The following is a 17,853-nucleotide window of genomic DNA, read 5'->3' as shown; positions in this document are numbered from 1 at the left end:
CCATCTGCAGTGATTTTGGAGCCCAAGAAAGTAAAGTCTGTCACTGTTTCCACTGTTTCCCCATCTATTTGCCATGAAGTGATGGGACTGGATGCCATGATCTTAGTTTTCTGAATGTTGAACTTTAAATCAACTTTTTCACTCTCCTCTTTTACTTTCATCAAGAAACTGTTTAGTTCTTCTTCACTTTCTGCCATAGGGGTGGTGTCATCTGCATATCTGAGGTTTTTTATATTTCTCCCTGCAAACTTGATTCCAGCTTGTGCTTCATCCAGCCCAGCATTTCTCATGATGTACTCTGCATATGAGTTAAATAAGCAGGGTGACAATATACAGCCTTAACATACTCCTTTTCCTATTTAGAACCAGTCTGTTGTTCCATGTCCAGTTCTAACTGTTGCTTCCTGACCTGCATACAGATTTCTCAGGAGGCAGGTCAGGTGGCCTGGTATTCCCATCTCTTAAAGAATTTTCCACAGTTTATTGTGATCCACACAGTCAAAAGTTTTGGCATAGTCAATAAAGCAGAAATAGACATTTTTCTGAAACTCTCTTGCTTTTTCAATGACCCAGCAGATGTTGGCAATTTGGTCTCTGGTTCCTCTGCCTTTTCTAAAACCAGCTTGAACATCTGGAAGTTCATGGTTCACATATTGTTGAAGCCTGGCTTGGAGAATTTTGAGCATTACTTTACTAGTGTGAGGTGAGTGCAAATGTGCAGTGGTTTGAGCATTCTTTGCCATTGCCTTTCTTTGGGATTGGAATGAAAACTGACCTGTTCCAGTCCTGTGGCCACTGCTGAGTTTTCCAAATTTGCTGGCATATTGAGTGCAGCACTTTCACAGCATCATCTTTTAGAATTTGAAATAGCTCAACTGGAATTCCATCACCACTAGCTTTGTTCGTAGTGATACTTCCTAAGGCCCACTTGACTTCACATTCTAGGATGTCTGGCTCTAGGTGAGTGATCACACCATCGTGATTATCTGGGTCATGAAGATCTTTTTTGTACAGTTCTATGTATCCTTGCCACCTCTTCTTAGTATCTTCTGCTTCTGTTAGGCCCATACCATTTCTGTCCTTTATTGGGCCCATCTTTGCATGAAATGCTCCCTTGGTATCTCTAATTTTCTTGAAGAGATCTCTAGTCTTTACCATTCTATTGTTTTCTTCTATTTCTTTGCATTGATCGCTGAGGAAGGCTTTCTTCTCTCTCCTTGCTATTCTTTGGAACTCTGCATTCAAATGGGTATATCTTTCCTTTTCTCCTTTGCTTTTCACTTCTCTTCTTTTCACAGCTATTTGTAAGGCCTCCTCAGACAGCCAGTTTGCTTTTTTGCATTTCTTTTCCGTAGGGATGGTCTTGCTCCCTGTCTCCTGTACAATGTCATGAACCTCTGTCCATAGTTCCTCAGGTACTCTATCAGATGTAGTCTCTTAAATCTATTTCTCACTTCCACTGTATGGTCATAAGGGATTTGATTTAGGTCATACCTGAATGGTCTAGTGGTTTTCCCTACTTTCTTCAGTTTAGGTCTGAATTTGGCAATAAGGAGTTCATGGTCTGAGCCACAGTCTGCATTGTTAATGATAGTAAATCTCTGTAATAAGTAGCACCCCCCCACACACACACACACACAAGTTGGGACCAGTTTGGTACTGCTTACCAACATTTGAGATCTTGAGCCAAATGATCTACGCGAGCCTGGAACTCTATGATCATGACCACTGCCTCCTCTCACCCCTCTCCCCCAGACCTAGGGCTCCTATCTGATGGACTGACCATAGCCTCTTTCCTCACACTTCTCATTATACCTTGTACCCAACCTGGCCTGTGGAATTCTGTAATAATATTATTGCTACATTTACAACAATGCTAACAATGCTAATATAAGCTTCCAATGCTGTCATGAGCCCTGAGGAACATTTAGAGAACATTTAGTGAACTATTGGCATTTTTTTTGCCGCAGCACACAGGATCTTAGTTCCCTGACTAGTGGAAGCTTAACCACTGGATCACCAGGGAAGTCCTAAAGAGCATTTGTTGAACACCTCCAAATGCCTGGCACTACACCTACTGCTTTTTTTAATTCATTTGTTTGTTGTATTTTTTAGATTCCACGAATAGGTGATTACCTACAGTATTGGTCTTTCTCTGACTTAGTGCGCTAAGCATAGTACCCTCTAGGTCCATCCATGTTGTTGCAAATAGCAGACTGTAATTCTTTTTTTATGGCTGAATAATGCTCCTTTGTATGTGTAGACTTTTGCTATTGTACATCTTATTTTTTCATTCATATGTCAGATACTTAGATTGCTTCCATGTGTTGGTACACTCACTGCTTTCTATGCATGAGCAGACAGAACAATGTGGTAGTTTGGAGTGTTTGCTGTGGAATCAACTTGTGTAGGTTCACAGCCCCTTACTCCAGTTGTGAACTGGGTAATCTTGGACAGGTTGCATAATTTCTTTGTCCCTCAGCTTCCTCATCTGTGAAATGGGAATAATCATAGTAACCACCACTCTACTTTCAGTGAGTAATACCTGTGAGACACTTGGATCAGAGCTGAGCATGTTTCTGAACATAGTAAGCTGTTGGTATTGTTGTTGTTGTTTAGTCTCCATATTCTTTACATGCTGTTGTTATTTTCATTGCCGTTGTTTTCTGACTTAATCATCTCAATAGCCCTATGAGGTAGGTATCATTATTATCCTGATTTGATGTATTAGGTAACAGAGGCCTGGAAAGGGTTGGTCCCCACCTTAGGTGAGACCCAGAACCTGTTGGACTCAGAGTGACATCACCAGGCCTGTTTTGCAGTTTCCCTCAGCAACGGCCAGGTTTCCTGTTTGTGAGGTCTCCTTCCTGTTCACAGCAGCCCTTCTGTGCTGTGAGGAGTCACACTCAGACACAGAGCCCAACAGATAAAGCGTGTGACCACCTGGCCCCTTGGTGAGGAGGGGAGAGGTGAGGACAGTGGTGAATGGCAGAACCACATCCTGCATGGGGGGAGGCCGCCGTTCCTCAGGCCAGCTCCTGCTGGACCCTGAATCACACTCTGCTACTTCTTTGGCTTCTTCAGGAGAGTTGGAGGACTTCCCTGTTGGTCCAGCGGTTAATAATCAACCTGCCAGTATAGGGGACACGGGTTTGATCCCTGGTCTGGGAACTAAGATCCCTCTTGCCACAACTGCTGAAACCCGTGTGCCCTAGAGCCCCTGCTCCACAACAAGAGACGCCACCACGGTGTGAGGCCCATGCACTGCAACTAGACATTAGCCCTACTCGCCACAACTAGAGAAAGCCCACACAGCGATAAAGACAATAAATAAATAAATAGAAGCTTAAATCAGGACTTTTAAAAAAAGTTGGAAATCTGTAGTATTAAGTCAAAGCTGCCCAGTTATTAAGTCGGCCACTGTTTTTTCAATTTAGACACTGGATAGAGCAAACAGCACCTTTATAGGCTGAATGTGTTCTGTGAGTCACCTGCTCTCCTTAGATCTTAGGGGAAAAATGAGGCCTCTGGCTCCTCTACTTCATGAAGGAGGGTCTCCAAAGGCAGGGAGATTTAAGGAACTGCCTCTAGAAGTTGATCCCCCAACTGAAACCATTTTTGAGGGGGAGACCAGACTCCCCACGCTGTAGTTCCAGCCTCCCATGCCCTCTCTATTGGGCCTGGACCCAACCTCCACTCTGTGATTTTTTTCTCCCTCACCTATAGCCACAACTGACCATGTATGTGCATCTGAGGAGGCTGAGCAGCACCAGAAGGCTATCACCAGAATCCTCCAGCAACATGAAGAGGACAAGAAGAAATGGGCACAGCAGGTAAGTCCCAACCCCTTTCTTTTCCTCCTGCTCCACTAACCTCATTAAATTCCAGAGCAAGGCCAACTTTTGGTTTTATCGTTTTTGCAAGTATCTCTTACTCCTTTTGCCCAGAAAAGAGTCCTGTATCTGTTGAACAAATATTTGTAACTGTGGGCATATAATTCGTTTCATTTATTCTATGCAATAAAAGTGGGGAACCACCAACATAGCAAAGGGCTTTCTGCCTTCAATGGCATCAGAATTAGAAGACTCCAAAATCTCTTTCCATGTGGTAAATCTCTGGAAGCCCCCTCTTAAGCCCTAAAGAGGGAGAAGTCAGTCACATCAGCTATGTCTTGGAGGCCTTGCACCCGTCAGCAGGTGGGACTCTGATCACCAACCTCCAAAAGGCTCCAGGGTTGGTGAGTGGATAAGTGAGGCTGCCCTGAACCTAATGAATCTCATTCTGCTCGGGACCCTCTGCCCCCAGGTGGAGAAGGAGAGGGAGCTAGAACTTGAAGAGAAACTGAATGAACAGCGAAGAGTCCTGGAGGGAGAGCATGCGGAGGCCCTGCGAGGTAAGGACGAGATGCACTTGGAAGACTGTGGACCAGACTCCTTCTGTTCCACCTGCTGAGCTCATGTGGGACTCCCATTCCCCTTCCCACCCACTCCTGGTCCCTAAGCAGTTGTCACTTCAGGACTGGAGTCTGCAGGGTCCTAAGACTTGTCCTTTTGGGCATATAATATTTGACCCCATGCTTAGCTGAGAGGTGTTTTTCCTTTCCATTTTAAAAAACAATCTGTATTCATTATAGGAAATTTGGAAAACCTAGAGAAATAGGAGAATATTTAAATACCCATTTTTCTTTCCCACAATGACAACAACTCTATGCTTAGGTTGATTATTTTTTTCAAATACCTTTCTTTCCTTTTATATGTGATAATGCTTATCATAGAAAATTTAGAATGTATGGATTAAAAAAATGATCTTATAATGGTTGGAGCTTAGGCTCTGCAGCCATGATCTCAGGGTTTGAATCCCAGCTTCACCACTTATCACCTGTGTAACCTTGAAGAAGTCAGTTAACTCTTATTCATAGGGTCTTTTAGAGAGTCAAGCAATTTAATTTACAGATGGATAGATAGATAGACAGGCAGGCAGACAGATGAAGGAATCTAGAATAGTCCCTGATATTTTGCAAGATACTTAGTAAGTATTTATTAGCATTTATTATTTTATTACTGAGAAAATTAAAATTGTGTATAATTCCACCCAGAACTAGTCACTCCTACCCCTTTGATATAGATCCCTTGTACTTCTTTGATGTGTATTTACCAAGAATATACATCTATACACACACCTACTTTGGGGGGAGGAGATAAATTGATTTTTCACTTTGCACTGTATTAACATCTTGTCATTAAACTCCTATAGCACAACTTTTAGTAACTACATAGCATTCCAGTGTGTTCCCTTGTTCTTTTAACTATCCCCTTGGGTTAGGCATTTCAGCAAGTTCAAACTTTTACCATTGTTTATAACATCAATGATACACAGTGAACACCATTTTGTAAAATCTTTGCCACATTCATAATTTTATCATTAGAAACACATTCTAGTAGAGTTGGTATGACAAAGTTTAAGCACATATATCTTTTATTTTGGCAAAATAAACATAAAATTTACCATTAGTGACATTTTGTCTAGTCACAGTCCCCAGAAACCATCACCACTGTACCCTTCCAGAACTCTCTCATCCTAAAAGCAAACTCCATACCCACTAAGCAGTCAGTCCCCAACCCCACGCTCACGCTTCCAGTCCCCCAGCAACTACCAATCTGCTCTGAGTCTCATGACTTTGTCCACTGTAGACACTCATGTAAGTGGAATCCCACAACCCCCACAGCTGACTTCCTTCACCCAGCATAAAGCTCATCCATTTTGCAGTGTGCATGGGCACTCCACTCCTTTCCCCAAGCCCATTTAAAAAGTTATTCCATTCCTTTTTGTGGTGTGTAACATTCCATCGCCTAGGCACCCCACACCCTCTTTTTATCCATTCACCTGTTGGTGGATGGGCTGTGAACAAGTGCCATCGGCACAAGCACCTGGTTGATCATCTGCTTTCAGTTCCCCTGGGTGTTACCCCCAGGAGCAGAACTGCTGGGTCATTTGGTAATTCTGTGCTTAACTTTTTGAGAATCTGCCAAACTGTTTTCCATAGTAGCTGTATCGTTTTTCACTTCCAACAGCAATACACAAGAGTTCCAGTTGTACCACATCCTTGCCAATACTGGTTAGTTTCTGCCATTGTTGTTCTTATTATTGCCATCCTAGTGAATGCAAAGTGATATCTCACTGTGGTTTTGACTTGTATTTCCCTAATGACTAATTTTGCTGAGCATCTTTTCATGTGCATGTTGGTTATTTGTATAGCTTCTTTGGGGAAGATTATCTAGATTTTTTTATGCTATTGAAATTGACATCAAAAAAGTGATACCAATTTTTTTTTTCATCATCAGTATTTTTATGACTTTCTCCCAGAATTTTTTATCTTTTAAAAACACAGTTAAGATTATTTTTATATGTAAAATTTTATATACTGTTCTTTTTATTTAACATTGTGTCAAACATGTTTGCAAGTAAAATTCCTCTGCTGCTAAAATGTTGTAAAGTCTAAACCACTGCACACACGGTTTTCCTTATTTCCTGTGAGTCTAGACATAAAGATTTTTAAACTACTGTTTAAGTAATACTGCACTAAATGTGTTTTGCCTAAAGATGTGCCCATGTTTTACATTATATCCTTAGATTTCCAGAAATGGAATAACTAGAACAGAGGTCTGAACAATTTTAAGAATCTTGAAACATATTGCAACATTAGCATAAAACATTTTGAAATAGCATTGAAGCCTTTGCCCTGGGAATTTGAAGGGTACTAATGTACCCTGTGAAACTGGGCCTATCGGTTGACCTTGGTTCACTTTCTACAGAATCTCTGAAACTTACCTTGAATCTCATTTCAGTATCTATGTCTCTAAAATCTTTTCCTCCCTCTCAAAGCTGTTATGGTAAAACAGCTTTCTTCTCCACGCAGAGCACTGATTTGATACTAGTTTTAACGTTACAAAGATATTAATAAGACAGTTTTCCTATTGTAAAAACCCAGAGGGGAAGGGATTGCCTGTCTTGAGTTCTTCCCAACAGTCAGAATTCTTTCATAGTTATTTTTCAGTTGCTTGGCACCTGTTAGGTGCTGCCTAAGGTTTGCCTGGTGGCTCAGTGGTAGAGAATACTCCTGCCAATGAGGGAGATGTGGTTCGATCCCTGGATTGGAAGGATTCCCCTGGAGAAGGAAATGGCAGTCCACTCCAATATTCTTCCCTGGGAAATTCCACAGACACAGGAGCCTGGTGGGCCATAGTCCATGGGGTCGCAAAAGAGTCAGACACAACTTAGTGACTAAATGACAACAAAGTGCACATTAAATAAATGACTAGAAATATATCACGGGGGAAGTATGACTGGGAGAGGCCAGTGATTTTTTTTTTAATGCTTGATGACACTTTATTGTCTTTTATTTTCTATTTTTGTTTTTTAGTTATTATACATTAAAATGGACTTTCTAATGTAGCTTCATAAACTTTAACACATGTATAGATTCATGCAGCCACCACCATAATCCAATATAAAACAATCCCATCACCCCCAAAACACTCTCTCAGGCTGCCCATTTGTATCCACATCCTCTCCCACCCCAACCCCTGGAAAACACTGATCTGTTCTCCACACATGGTTTTGTCTTTTTAAGATTATTACAGAAACAAAATAACACAATATAATATTTAACATTGGCTTCTTTCCCTCATCATGGTGCATTTGAGAGTCATCTAAGTGGCTGGGTATATCAGGAGTGCCTTCTCTTTCATGGCTGAATTGTGATCCATTGTTCACTCATCCCCTTGTCCAAGTGGGTCATTTCCAACTTAGGGTAATTATGAATAGTGCTCTTCTCAACATTCGTGTAAGGTTTCTATGTGTTCTTAAGTTTCCTGGGTAAATATCTAGGAGTGGGGTGGATAGGTCACATGGTACATGTATATTCAGCTTTGTGAGAATTGACTAAACTGCTTTCCTAAGGGATCATCATTTTACATTCCCATCAGTGATGAATGAATTCCACTGTTCCTTTTCACTAACACTTGTCAAGACTTTATTTTTTTGCTGCTCTAATAAATAGGTAGTGACATCTCATTGTGGGTGTAGTTTGCATCTTGATAATGACTAATCGTGCTGAACATCTTTTCTTGGGTTTATTTGCTGTCTGTGTAACCTCTTTGGCAGAATGTCTGTTCAAGTCCTTTGTATCTAATTAGCTTCTTTTGTTTGTACTATTGGGTTTTAAGAGATCTTTATATATTTTGGATACAGGTCCTTTGTATTTACAAATATTTTCTCCTAGTCTGTGTGTGTGCATTTAAGGTTTGTTTGTGGGTTTGTTTTTTTTTCATTCTCTCATTAATGGTTTTCACAAAGCAAAGCTTTTAATTTTAATAAATTCTAGGTTATTTTTTCTTTTATCAATTATGCTGTTGGTGTCATGTCTAAGAACTCTTTGCTGAACTCTAGGTAACAAAGATCTTCTCTCTTTTCTTCCAAAAATTACATGGCTTTAAGTTTTACATTTATATCTATGATCCATATAATCATGTGATTTCCCTTTTTTATACTATTAACATGGTAGATTACATTAATTTGAGCTTTCAGTTTTTGAACTTACATTAACAAAACCTCTCTTGGTCTTTTTATATGTTGCTGAACTTGATTTGCTAATATTTTATTGAAGATTTTTGTCTGTGTTTATAAGGGCTACTGGTCTATAGTTTTCTTGTACCATCTATCTGGTTGTAGTATCAGGGCAAAGCTTGCCTCATGGAATAAGCTGGAAATGTCCCTTCCTCTTCTACCTCTGGAAGAGATTGTAAAGAGTTGTACTATATCATTTTAAAATATTCAGTAGAATTTTTCAGAGAAATCTAAAGATTTAAACAGATATTTGACCATGGAGGATACACAGATACCAGATAAACACAAGAAAAGACATGCCATTTCTGCCATTTCTTTTCCAGGCAGTATTTAAGTACAAATTTAACTTCAATGGGCTTCCCTGGTGGCTCAGCTGGTTAAAAATCTGCCTGCAATGCAGGAGACCTGGGTTCGATCCCTGGGTTGGGAAGATCCCCTGGAGAATGGAAAGGCTACCCACTCCAGTATTCTGGCCTGGAGAATTCCATGGATTGTATAGTCCATGAGGTTACAAAGAGTTGGACGTGACTGAGCGACTTTCACTTTCTTTTCTAACGTAAGCCCTTAATGCTAAAAATTTCACCCTAAGCCCTGCATTATCTGCATCCTAGAAATTGATGTTTTATATTTTTTGTTCAGTTCAAAATATCTTCTAATCTCCCTCAGGATTTCCTCTTTAGCTCACTGACAATTTAGAAGGGTATTTCCTTCTAGGTGTTCGGACATTTTCCAGTTCTCTTTTTGTTACCGGTATCCAGTTTGATTCCTTTGCAGTCAGAGAACATAGTTTATAGTTCATTCCTTTTTTAACTTGTTACAGCTTATTTTATGATTCAAGATGTGGTCTATCTTATGAATGCTTCATGTGCACTCAGAAAGAATGTGTATTCTGCGTACTTTATAAATTAATCAGTTAAAACAAGTTGGCAGTATTGTTCAGGTCTATATTCTTACTGATTGTCTACCTATGTTTTCTATCGAATATTGAGGAATGTTAACGCCTTCAACTGTAATTGTATATTTGTCTGTTTCTCCTTTCAGTTCTGTCAGTTTTTGCTTCATGTAATTTGAAGAATGACTATACTTGTATAGATATTTAAGATTGTTATGTCTTCCTGGAGAATGGACCCCTTTATCATGATGTAATGTACTTCTTCATTCCTGAGAATCTTCCTTATTCTTAAATGTTGCTTTTTCATTCTTTTACTTTTAACCTACTTGTGACATATTTAATGTAGGTATCTTGTAGGTATTAAAAAGAGCTAGTGAACTTTTGAAGATCCATAGAAATTACCATAAATCTGAACAAAAGCCAAACAAATATTGGGAAAAAATGGACAGAGCCTCAGGTATCCATAAAATAATCCTAGGATGTCTGACATTTGTGTCAAAGACTCAGAAAGGATGCAGTGAAGAAAAACTATTTGAAGAAGGAATGGTTGAATGCTTCCTAAATTTGGCAAAAAATAATCCTACAGATGAAAGATGCTTATTGAACCCCAAAGCAACCCCACCAAAATCCACACTCAAACATATCTCTTTTTTTAAACTAATGACAAAAAAAAAATCTGGAACAGAACCAAAGAAAAATTGTGCATTACATAGAGGAAATAAGTTTGAATGAATTGTGGATTTCTCATTAGAATGTTTGGAGGCTAGAAGGAATAAGAACATTTTAAAACTACTAAAATAAAAGAACTGTAAATCAAGAATCCTATCTTCAGAAAAAAAAATGTTCTTCAGGAAAGAAGGTGATATAGAGACATTCTAGATGAAGAAACACTAAAAGAATTCATCACCAACAGACTCTTTTTTACGTCATCTCTGTTCCTCTATTGACCCCACCAAGTGAGTTTTTACTTCATTTTTTTTTGTTCTAAAATTCCCTCCTGGTTTTAATGTTTGGTTACACTTTCTGATTTTCATTCTTTGGAAAAGCATTAACCTTTATTTCAGAGCGCTATAGCAGTTTCCTTAAGATCCCTTCATAATTCCAACGGGCTTCCCTTGTAGCTCAGACAGTAAAGAATCTGCCTGCAATGCAGGAGACCTGGGTTTGATTCCTAGGTCAGGGAGATTCCCTGGAGAATGAAATCTGTGGCACCTCAGTGTTGGCATCTGTTGAACGTCTTTTCTCAGGACAGATGAGATTTTCCCTCTTTGTGTGCTGAGTATTTAGACTTGTCACCTGAGGAATTTTGGATTTATATGCTTAGCAGTTTTGTATTGCATTCTGAACATTTTGAATATTTGAATACATCAGATTCTGGGTCTTGTTTAAATAAATACATTGGTTGAGCAGCACTTTGAATTCTGATCTTCTTGCCCAGTCTGCCTGCCACCATTTACTGTTCAGAGTCTGAAAATAGTTGTGCCATTCATTCTGTCCTGGTTTTATAGCTAAATTCAGGAGACTGGATGGCATGTGCTTCCTCCATCTTACTTGGAACCAAACCTGTGTTGATAATTTATCTGTCCCATAATTTATCAAAAAGTTTTAAATTAGTTTTTATAACAATTTATATAGTTTTTATAGAGCTGACCTTATCCATTTTGACAGCTCTATCACATTTATATTACTGAGTATTCTCTTCCTTGTGTCACTGCCCCTATGACACAGGCCCCTTGCATACCTGGGCTTTTGGCTATATTACACTTTCCTGTTCTCTGTTCTGTTTCCCATCCCACCCAGTGACTGGTCATTTCCCTCTCGTCTTCTTTCAATTGAGACAAGGTTGGAATTTTCCGAAAGGAACTTTGTAGAGGAGGCAGGATGCAAGATCTTCCCAGGATCTCATTTGTTTCCCTTTCCATGAGCTTCTATTAAATATCTACTATAATTCTGGTTCAGCCCCAAGCCCGTGAGATAGAAGGATGAATAAAAGCATTCTCAGACTCCTGACCCCTGTGGTCCCAAGGGGTCACCTGGGCTCTCTGGCCCTCGTGGGGTGAAGTGTCAGGGGTCTGAGCTCACTGCATCTCCTTTCACTCCAGCCCTCCAGGCCTCCTATGAGCAGGACAAGGAAGCCCTTACCCACTCCTTCCAGGAGACCAAGGCGGCCCTGCAGGTGAGAAAGGTTGGGCTGTGTGAGTCTCTGTGATGTGGCGACCCTACTGTCAGCTCAGGAGGTCTTGGTCTGAGATGAGGGTTGGCCTCTTTCAGGGATGGTTGGGAGCATCTTGGAGACATCGTGGGCCTGAGGCCATGGTGTGATTAGAGCCGTGGAAGCATGAAGGAAGACCTCTGACCCAGATTGACTGGTTAGGGATTTCCTAGAGAGGGTGAGGTCTAAGCTGGAATCTGAGGGTGGGTTGGAATTTTTCAGATGAAGAAGGCTAGGAAGAGTGCCTTAGCAGAACAAACAAACAAACAAAAAACACGTGTTTAAACACATGGAGGAAAGGGGGGAAATACAGAGTGCCTGTAGAACTGAAACAAGTCCAGCAGGCCTGAGTATAGAGCATGAGGGGGACACAGTGGAGGCCAGAGAGGCAGGCAGGGACCAAACAATAGGAATCTATGAGCCCTAGTAAGGGGGTGCCCTATCCTAGAGGCAATGGACAGAGTTTAGGTGGAGCAAAATCCTTGATGGGGAGCAGTATGGAGACAGGCATGTACCTGGCAGCTGCAAGAGTAATGTGATGTTGGCTGCATGTAGAAGCAGCAGGGAGAGAAAAGACAGGGTAAGGTCCCTGAGCCTGGTTTGCATGTACTTTGAATGCCAGTCTGCCACCAGCCTGGAGTACCCTGACATCGTCCCCAAGGGTATGGAGAGGTGGGGCTGTGTGTTTTGAACAGTGGTTGAAATAGCTTAAGCCTGCAGTGCTAGGCAGAGCAAAGAGAGACTGAAGAAGCCAATGCTGACCCCTCCCCAGGGGGTGGAGAAGTCCACCTCCAGCCTTATGAGCCAGGCTTGCATCATCTCCTGCCTGCTCCCCCCTCCAGGAGACCATTGACAGACTGACTGCACAGCTGGAGGCCTTCCAGGCCAAGATGAAGAGGGCAGAGGAGTCCATCCTGAGCCGAGACTACAAGAAGCACATCCAGGTAGGTGGTGGTCCCCACAGCCTGTCCTCCTTCAGCCTGCAGGAAGGTCCAGGTCTGGGCAACAGGAAAGGCCAGTCCCTCTTCAAGGTTGGGGCTAGAACTGACGCTCTTACCTTAATGAGGGTCTGGAAGAAACAGTGTCCCAGTGTCACTGAGGGGGAACGTAAAGATCAGAGAGAGGCACATGGGTGGTCAAGTGCTCATGCTCTGGACTCAGAATGAAGTGCCAAGAGCAGACCCACCACTTAGCAGAAGCAGCTTAACCTCTGTGAACCATGGTTTCCTCGTCCATGATGGTGCGAGCGCAGCACGCACTGTTGGAAGAGAGTAAGATACAGCACATTAAGCACTTGCCATGGGCCAAGAAGGGGAGGTGACTTGTCAAACACAGTTGGGGGCAGAATGGGATGGCGGGAGGTAGCCCACTCTCCCCATCCCCCTCCCACTCCCCGCTCCAGCTGGTCTAAGTTCCCTCTGTTGTTCCTATCTAGGAGCACGGGAGCCTCAGCCCGTTCTGGGAGCAGGAGCTGGAGAGCTTACACTTTGTCATCGAGATGAAGAATGAGCGAATCCATGAGCTGGACAAGCGGCTGATCCTCATGGAGACAGTGGTCCGTGACTGGCAGCGGCTGGAATGGAGGGATGGGGAAGGGGGGCTGGGAGGAGGCAGCCTCACACTTCCACTTTCTGGGCATTTCCTCTGTCGTGTGTGCAGAGGGCAGGTATTAATTATACCTGAGGGGGGCCCAGCCTGGTCCGTGTCAGCTTTGACCTGCCGCCCGTGCTGACCCTTGAGTCACTGAGGCTGGTCTGGGCCCCGCAGTGGCTCCTCCTAACTGGCCCTGTACTTTTGACTAGCGTATTGCTGTCACTTGAGTGACACCAGGGCAAGTATCCTGGCTAACCAGGAGGGGCTGGCAGATGTCACAGGTCAGGCAGGGGTTGAGGAAGGAGTCAATGCTGGAAAAGAAAAAAAATCAGACAGATATAGGATACCAGAGTCAGCAAGGACAGGCCTGGGCAGTGGTGGGTGTTGGGGACACCAGTGGCTTGTCTCCAGAAGGAAGGCCTTGGGGAACTTCGGATTGAATCCAAACAGATTATGTTACATTGCCCTGGAAGAAGTTCCCTGGCCTCTTGTGTGCCACACAACCTAAATTTTAAGCCAGACCATTTCAGTGGTTCCATATCCATTTTGTTCAACCATTTTTCGTGGAATAGCATAACAGACACACTTACATTTATATACATTTTATACTTCTGTCTTTTGGAGAACTAAACAATTTTTTTTCCTCTTGGGAACTGACGGAGATTTTAGATGGTAGTGGCTGTCTTCTTTTTTTAATACTCATCTGGCGAAGTGAAAAGTTGGCAGTCCTGTGTTCACGCCTTAGTTGTGTTGTTCCAAGTAATCTTACTGCCTCATGAAATGTAACATTTGGTCTAGAGTGAATCAGTGTTTTGGGTGGCCACGGATAAGAGGGAGGTGATAGCACAAGTTGTGCTGGGGGCTTTCTGAGCTCACTCTGATCTGTTACAGAAAGAAAAAAATCTGCTGTTGGAGGAGAAGATCACCACCCTACAGCAAGAGAACGAGGACCTCCACGCCCGAGGCCGCAACCAGATGGTTGTGTCAAGGTAGCTGCTCCCACGCCCTGCTCCTCCCCTCCCCACCGCTTACTTTTTGTGAATCTCCAGTTGGGAGAGTCTCCAGGAGATCCAAGCCTGTCTGGGGGAGGAGGTTGGCTCCTCTTTGCTTGGGGGTCAGGAATCCCAAGGGACCAGCTCTGCCCGGAAACAGAAGTAGCAGGGCTGATTAATATCTGTTTATCCCCATCCCAGCTGAGTGGGCTCCATGGGAAAGCCCAGTTCAGGAAGAAGGAACAGGAAGCTTAGGGTTCAAGAGGCCAAAAGAATGAATGAATCAGTGGTAAGGGGTCGGTCAATGAGAGCTGAGATCATGTGTCAGATGTAATTTGTTGACAACATATTATCTCATCTAATCCTAATCATTATAATGACTCTAAGAGCCGGTCCTGTTAGCATCCCCATTTTGCAAATTTGTGCAGAGTGAATACCTGGTCAGAATTACACTTCTTAGTAGTGGAGCAGATCTGAACCCAAAGCTGAGGGCCACCTTGGTCAACAGCTGGAGTTGCCTTTTCAAGTGGGGCCACCGGGCAGGCTTGCTGGAGGAATGGGCTGGTCTTTGCAGTTGCTGGAGGCCCCGAGAGGCGGTCCCCTCAGGCAGCGCTGGCTGTGTGTCCACAGGCAGCTCTCGGAGGACCTGCTTCTTGCCCGTGAGGCCCTGGAGAAGGAGTCGCAATCACGGCACCAGCTCCAGCAGGAGAAGGAGGAGCTGCTGTACCGGCTCCTCGGGACTGACGCTGCCCCTGCCTTCTCCCTGGCCTCTGTCACCCCCACCGAGGTCTCCTTCCTGGCCACATAGGGCCTGGACCACCAGGATGCCTGCGGTCACAGCTTCCTCTAAAGACCTGGTAGAGAGGCAGCAGGGGTTGCTTGTCCTTTTCCCAGGAGGGGATGAGGGCGGGAGTGAGACGGGGAACCAGGATGTGTGCCCAGCGAGCCCTGGGGGCTTGGGCCACACAGAATCACCTGGGGCCTGCCTAGGCCCCGAGCAGCTCCCTCCCTTGAGCCGGGGGACAAGCGAGAGGAACCCTTTTGTTCCCCCACCCCCACCCTTCTCTCTGTTCAGGTCAGGGAGCGCTGAGGCTTTCCCCAGGGGCAACCATGCCACACTGGGCATCCGACCAAGAGGGAACACGCCCCTGGTCCTAACTTGTCAGCTTTGCTGCCGGCTCCTCAGTGACCTAACTTGCCCCAGCCACCTCACCCCACCTGGCCTTTCCTCAGCCTCTAAACCAGTTAGGGCAACTGAACAGACCACCCTTGAATCACTCACTGTTCCATTCTAGACTTGTCTGAAGGTCAGACCAGGGGCTGGGGGTCAGCAGGGGAGGATGGGGGCCACACGCTGTGAATCAAGGTGGGGAGGCACTGGAGTCCCTTGCCCACTGAGCAGAGCATCGGGCACACCACCAGCGCCAGGCCCAGAGTCTGGTCCATCCAAGGGCTAAGGCCAGAGCTACTCCTCCTGGACCAGGCAGGGTTCACCCGCCACCCTCCTGCTCTCTCAGCCTCAGCACCATCAGGACTCGGGTGCCCCCTAGTGGATCTAAGTACCCTCAACAGCCAGAGCTGGAACCTCATCCTCGTGCAGATGAGGAAACCGAGGCGGGGAGAGGGACCCAGAGCCAGGCCTGGGGCTCATCTGTCATCGGAGCGTACTGTCTCCCTCCCTGAAGTCTAGGAGGCCGTGTATGAGATGTGGCCTTTCTCCTTGCTCTTTCTGCCCCGCCCTGTCCAGCCTCTCAGTCCTCTCCACTCAGCCCCTTCTAGCAGCCCAACCCCGGCCTGTAGACCCTAGCCCTCAGCCTCCCCATCAGCGCAGAGGGGTAGCTGGAGTAACTAACCTCAGCAGGCCTGTCCAGGCCTGACCATCTGTGGATTCAAGATTCTTCTCAGGAAGCGTTGGGTCATCTGGAGACAGTAACAATCCCGTCTCTGTATAAGCATTTTGATTAAATGCCTTCACATACACCTCACTCCCCATCTGTGAAAGATTCTCAAAGCAGCTTCTTTTCAAGCGTTAGCAGAGAGTACACTGCAATCACAAGATCCAGTGGCCTTGCCTGAGATCCCCCAGCCCCGGGGGGCCAGCGTGTAGGAAAGGTCAACTCATGGGAACAGAGGTTTCCTCCATCAACCCAGACCACTTTCTTCATTCCCCTCGATCTGGGCTTCATCCATTTCTCCTTCTAGGTGTTCAGATGTGACTCTGCTTCTCCAAACCTATGCAAACACATTATCCAGGAGCCTTGGGGACAGCTCTGGATGTGAATGGTCACAACCGAGAAAAGAAGGGGTGGCCAAGTAATTTGGGAAACTAAGTTCACTCAAGTTACACAGCTCTGCTGTTGACTCAGACGGTAAAGAATCCACCTGCAATGCGGGAGACCTGGGTTCAATCCTTGGGCTGGGAAGATCCCCTGGAGGAGGGCATGGCAACCCACTCCAGTATTCTTGCCTGGAGAATCCCATAGAGAGTAGCCTGGCAGGCTAGAGTCCATGGGGTCGCAAAGAGTCAGACGTGACTGGGCAACTAACCACACAGGTTCACTCAAGTTACACAGCTCTGCAAATTGCAGGACTTCTCAGAGCCTTTAATATGCTAATGTGCATTGCAAACTCACAGGGACGGAGCAAAGAGTCCAGCGTCTCTTAAACATCTTAAACATCTTTAACCAAGTTTCTCCCCCAACCTGAGCACTTCAGGCTGCAGAATGCAAATTACAAAACATTGTTCTAATTGAGAAGGGCCGGGCAGGAGAAGGGGTTGGTTGAGGGAGGTGGGGTTTCCCTCCTGTAGCCTGTGGTGGCTGTGAAGAGGTGAACTGTGATCATACCTTCACCCTGGGGCAGGCAAGCTATGGAAAATAAAAAGAACACCTGATACTGCATTCATTTGACCTCCGCTTTCCTGGGAGAGAGAGGAAGTGGGAAGAAGGCCTCTGCTGGGGGCAGGGTTCCTTGCGGAGTAAGTCCTAGGAGCTGAGGGACTCACCAGCAGTTCTGGACTTCTCAGAAACTGGTGTCCCACGGGCCCTGGCCTTGCCCAGACTTGGCGTGGGGGCTGGGGCTGGAGTAAAGCCTGGCTCAAATGCTGCCTGTCAGAATAGGCCAAGGCTTGGAGTGAGGCCCTGAGGCTCAAACAAGACGTGAAAGGACTGATGGGCTGGCAGAGGGTAAGGGTGATGGTGAAGGTTCTTTCTGCTGTTTAGGGGGCACCTCCTTGGCATCAAAACCAAGGTTCACACAGTTACCTACCCCTGCTTATATCTGCTGCTCTACACCTGGATGCCAGGAGTTAGGGTGCAGGGGGGCACAAGGACAAGGGTGGTAGCTGTCCCCACACCCTGAAGGTTCCTGGCCTGGCAGGTATCAATGGCAGCATCCCTGGCCCAGGTCTTTTCCACACAGAGGGTGTTCCCTGCAGCCTACCTGGCTCTGCTAGCACGTCGTGTTCACGTCGCTGTGGGCCTGGTGCTGACATCAGGGGGCGGACCCAGCTGCAGGGACAAAATTTTACTGTCTATCAG

General features: G+C 44.9%; 1 protein-coding gene across 1 annotated transcript in view; it reads left to right on the top strand.

The window, feature by feature from the left end:
- The window catches only part of CCDC69 (coiled-coil domain containing 69), a 34,274-nt gene extending 17,060 nt beyond the window's left edge, over positions 1-17,214 (top strand). The window contains exons 3-9 of the mRNA XM_065918952.1: positions 3,727-3,833; positions 4,306-4,393; positions 11,620-11,693; positions 12,572-12,673; positions 13,165-13,284; positions 14,214-14,311; positions 14,945-17,214. Of these exons, the coding sequence (XP_065775024.1) occupies positions 3,727-3,833; positions 4,306-4,393; positions 11,620-11,693; positions 12,572-12,673; positions 13,165-13,284; positions 14,214-14,311; positions 14,945-15,122 (767 nt within the window). The 3' untranslated portion in view covers positions 15,123-17,214. The remainder of the gene's footprint in view (positions 1-3,726; positions 3,834-4,305; positions 4,394-11,619; positions 11,694-12,571; positions 12,674-13,164; positions 13,285-14,213; positions 14,312-14,944) is intronic.
- Positions 17,215-17,853: the final 639 nt, after the last annotated feature.

The sequence above is a fragment of the Muntiacus reevesi genome, chromosome 1 (assembly GCF_963930625.1).
Source record: "Muntiacus reevesi chromosome 1, mMunRee1.1, whole genome shotgun sequence".
NCBI lineage: Eukaryota > Metazoa > Chordata > Mammalia > Artiodactyla > Cervidae > Muntiacus > Muntiacus reevesi.
The sequence above is the reverse complement of the archived record's forward strand: the minus strand, read 5'-3'. Positions and strand labels throughout refer to the sequence as shown.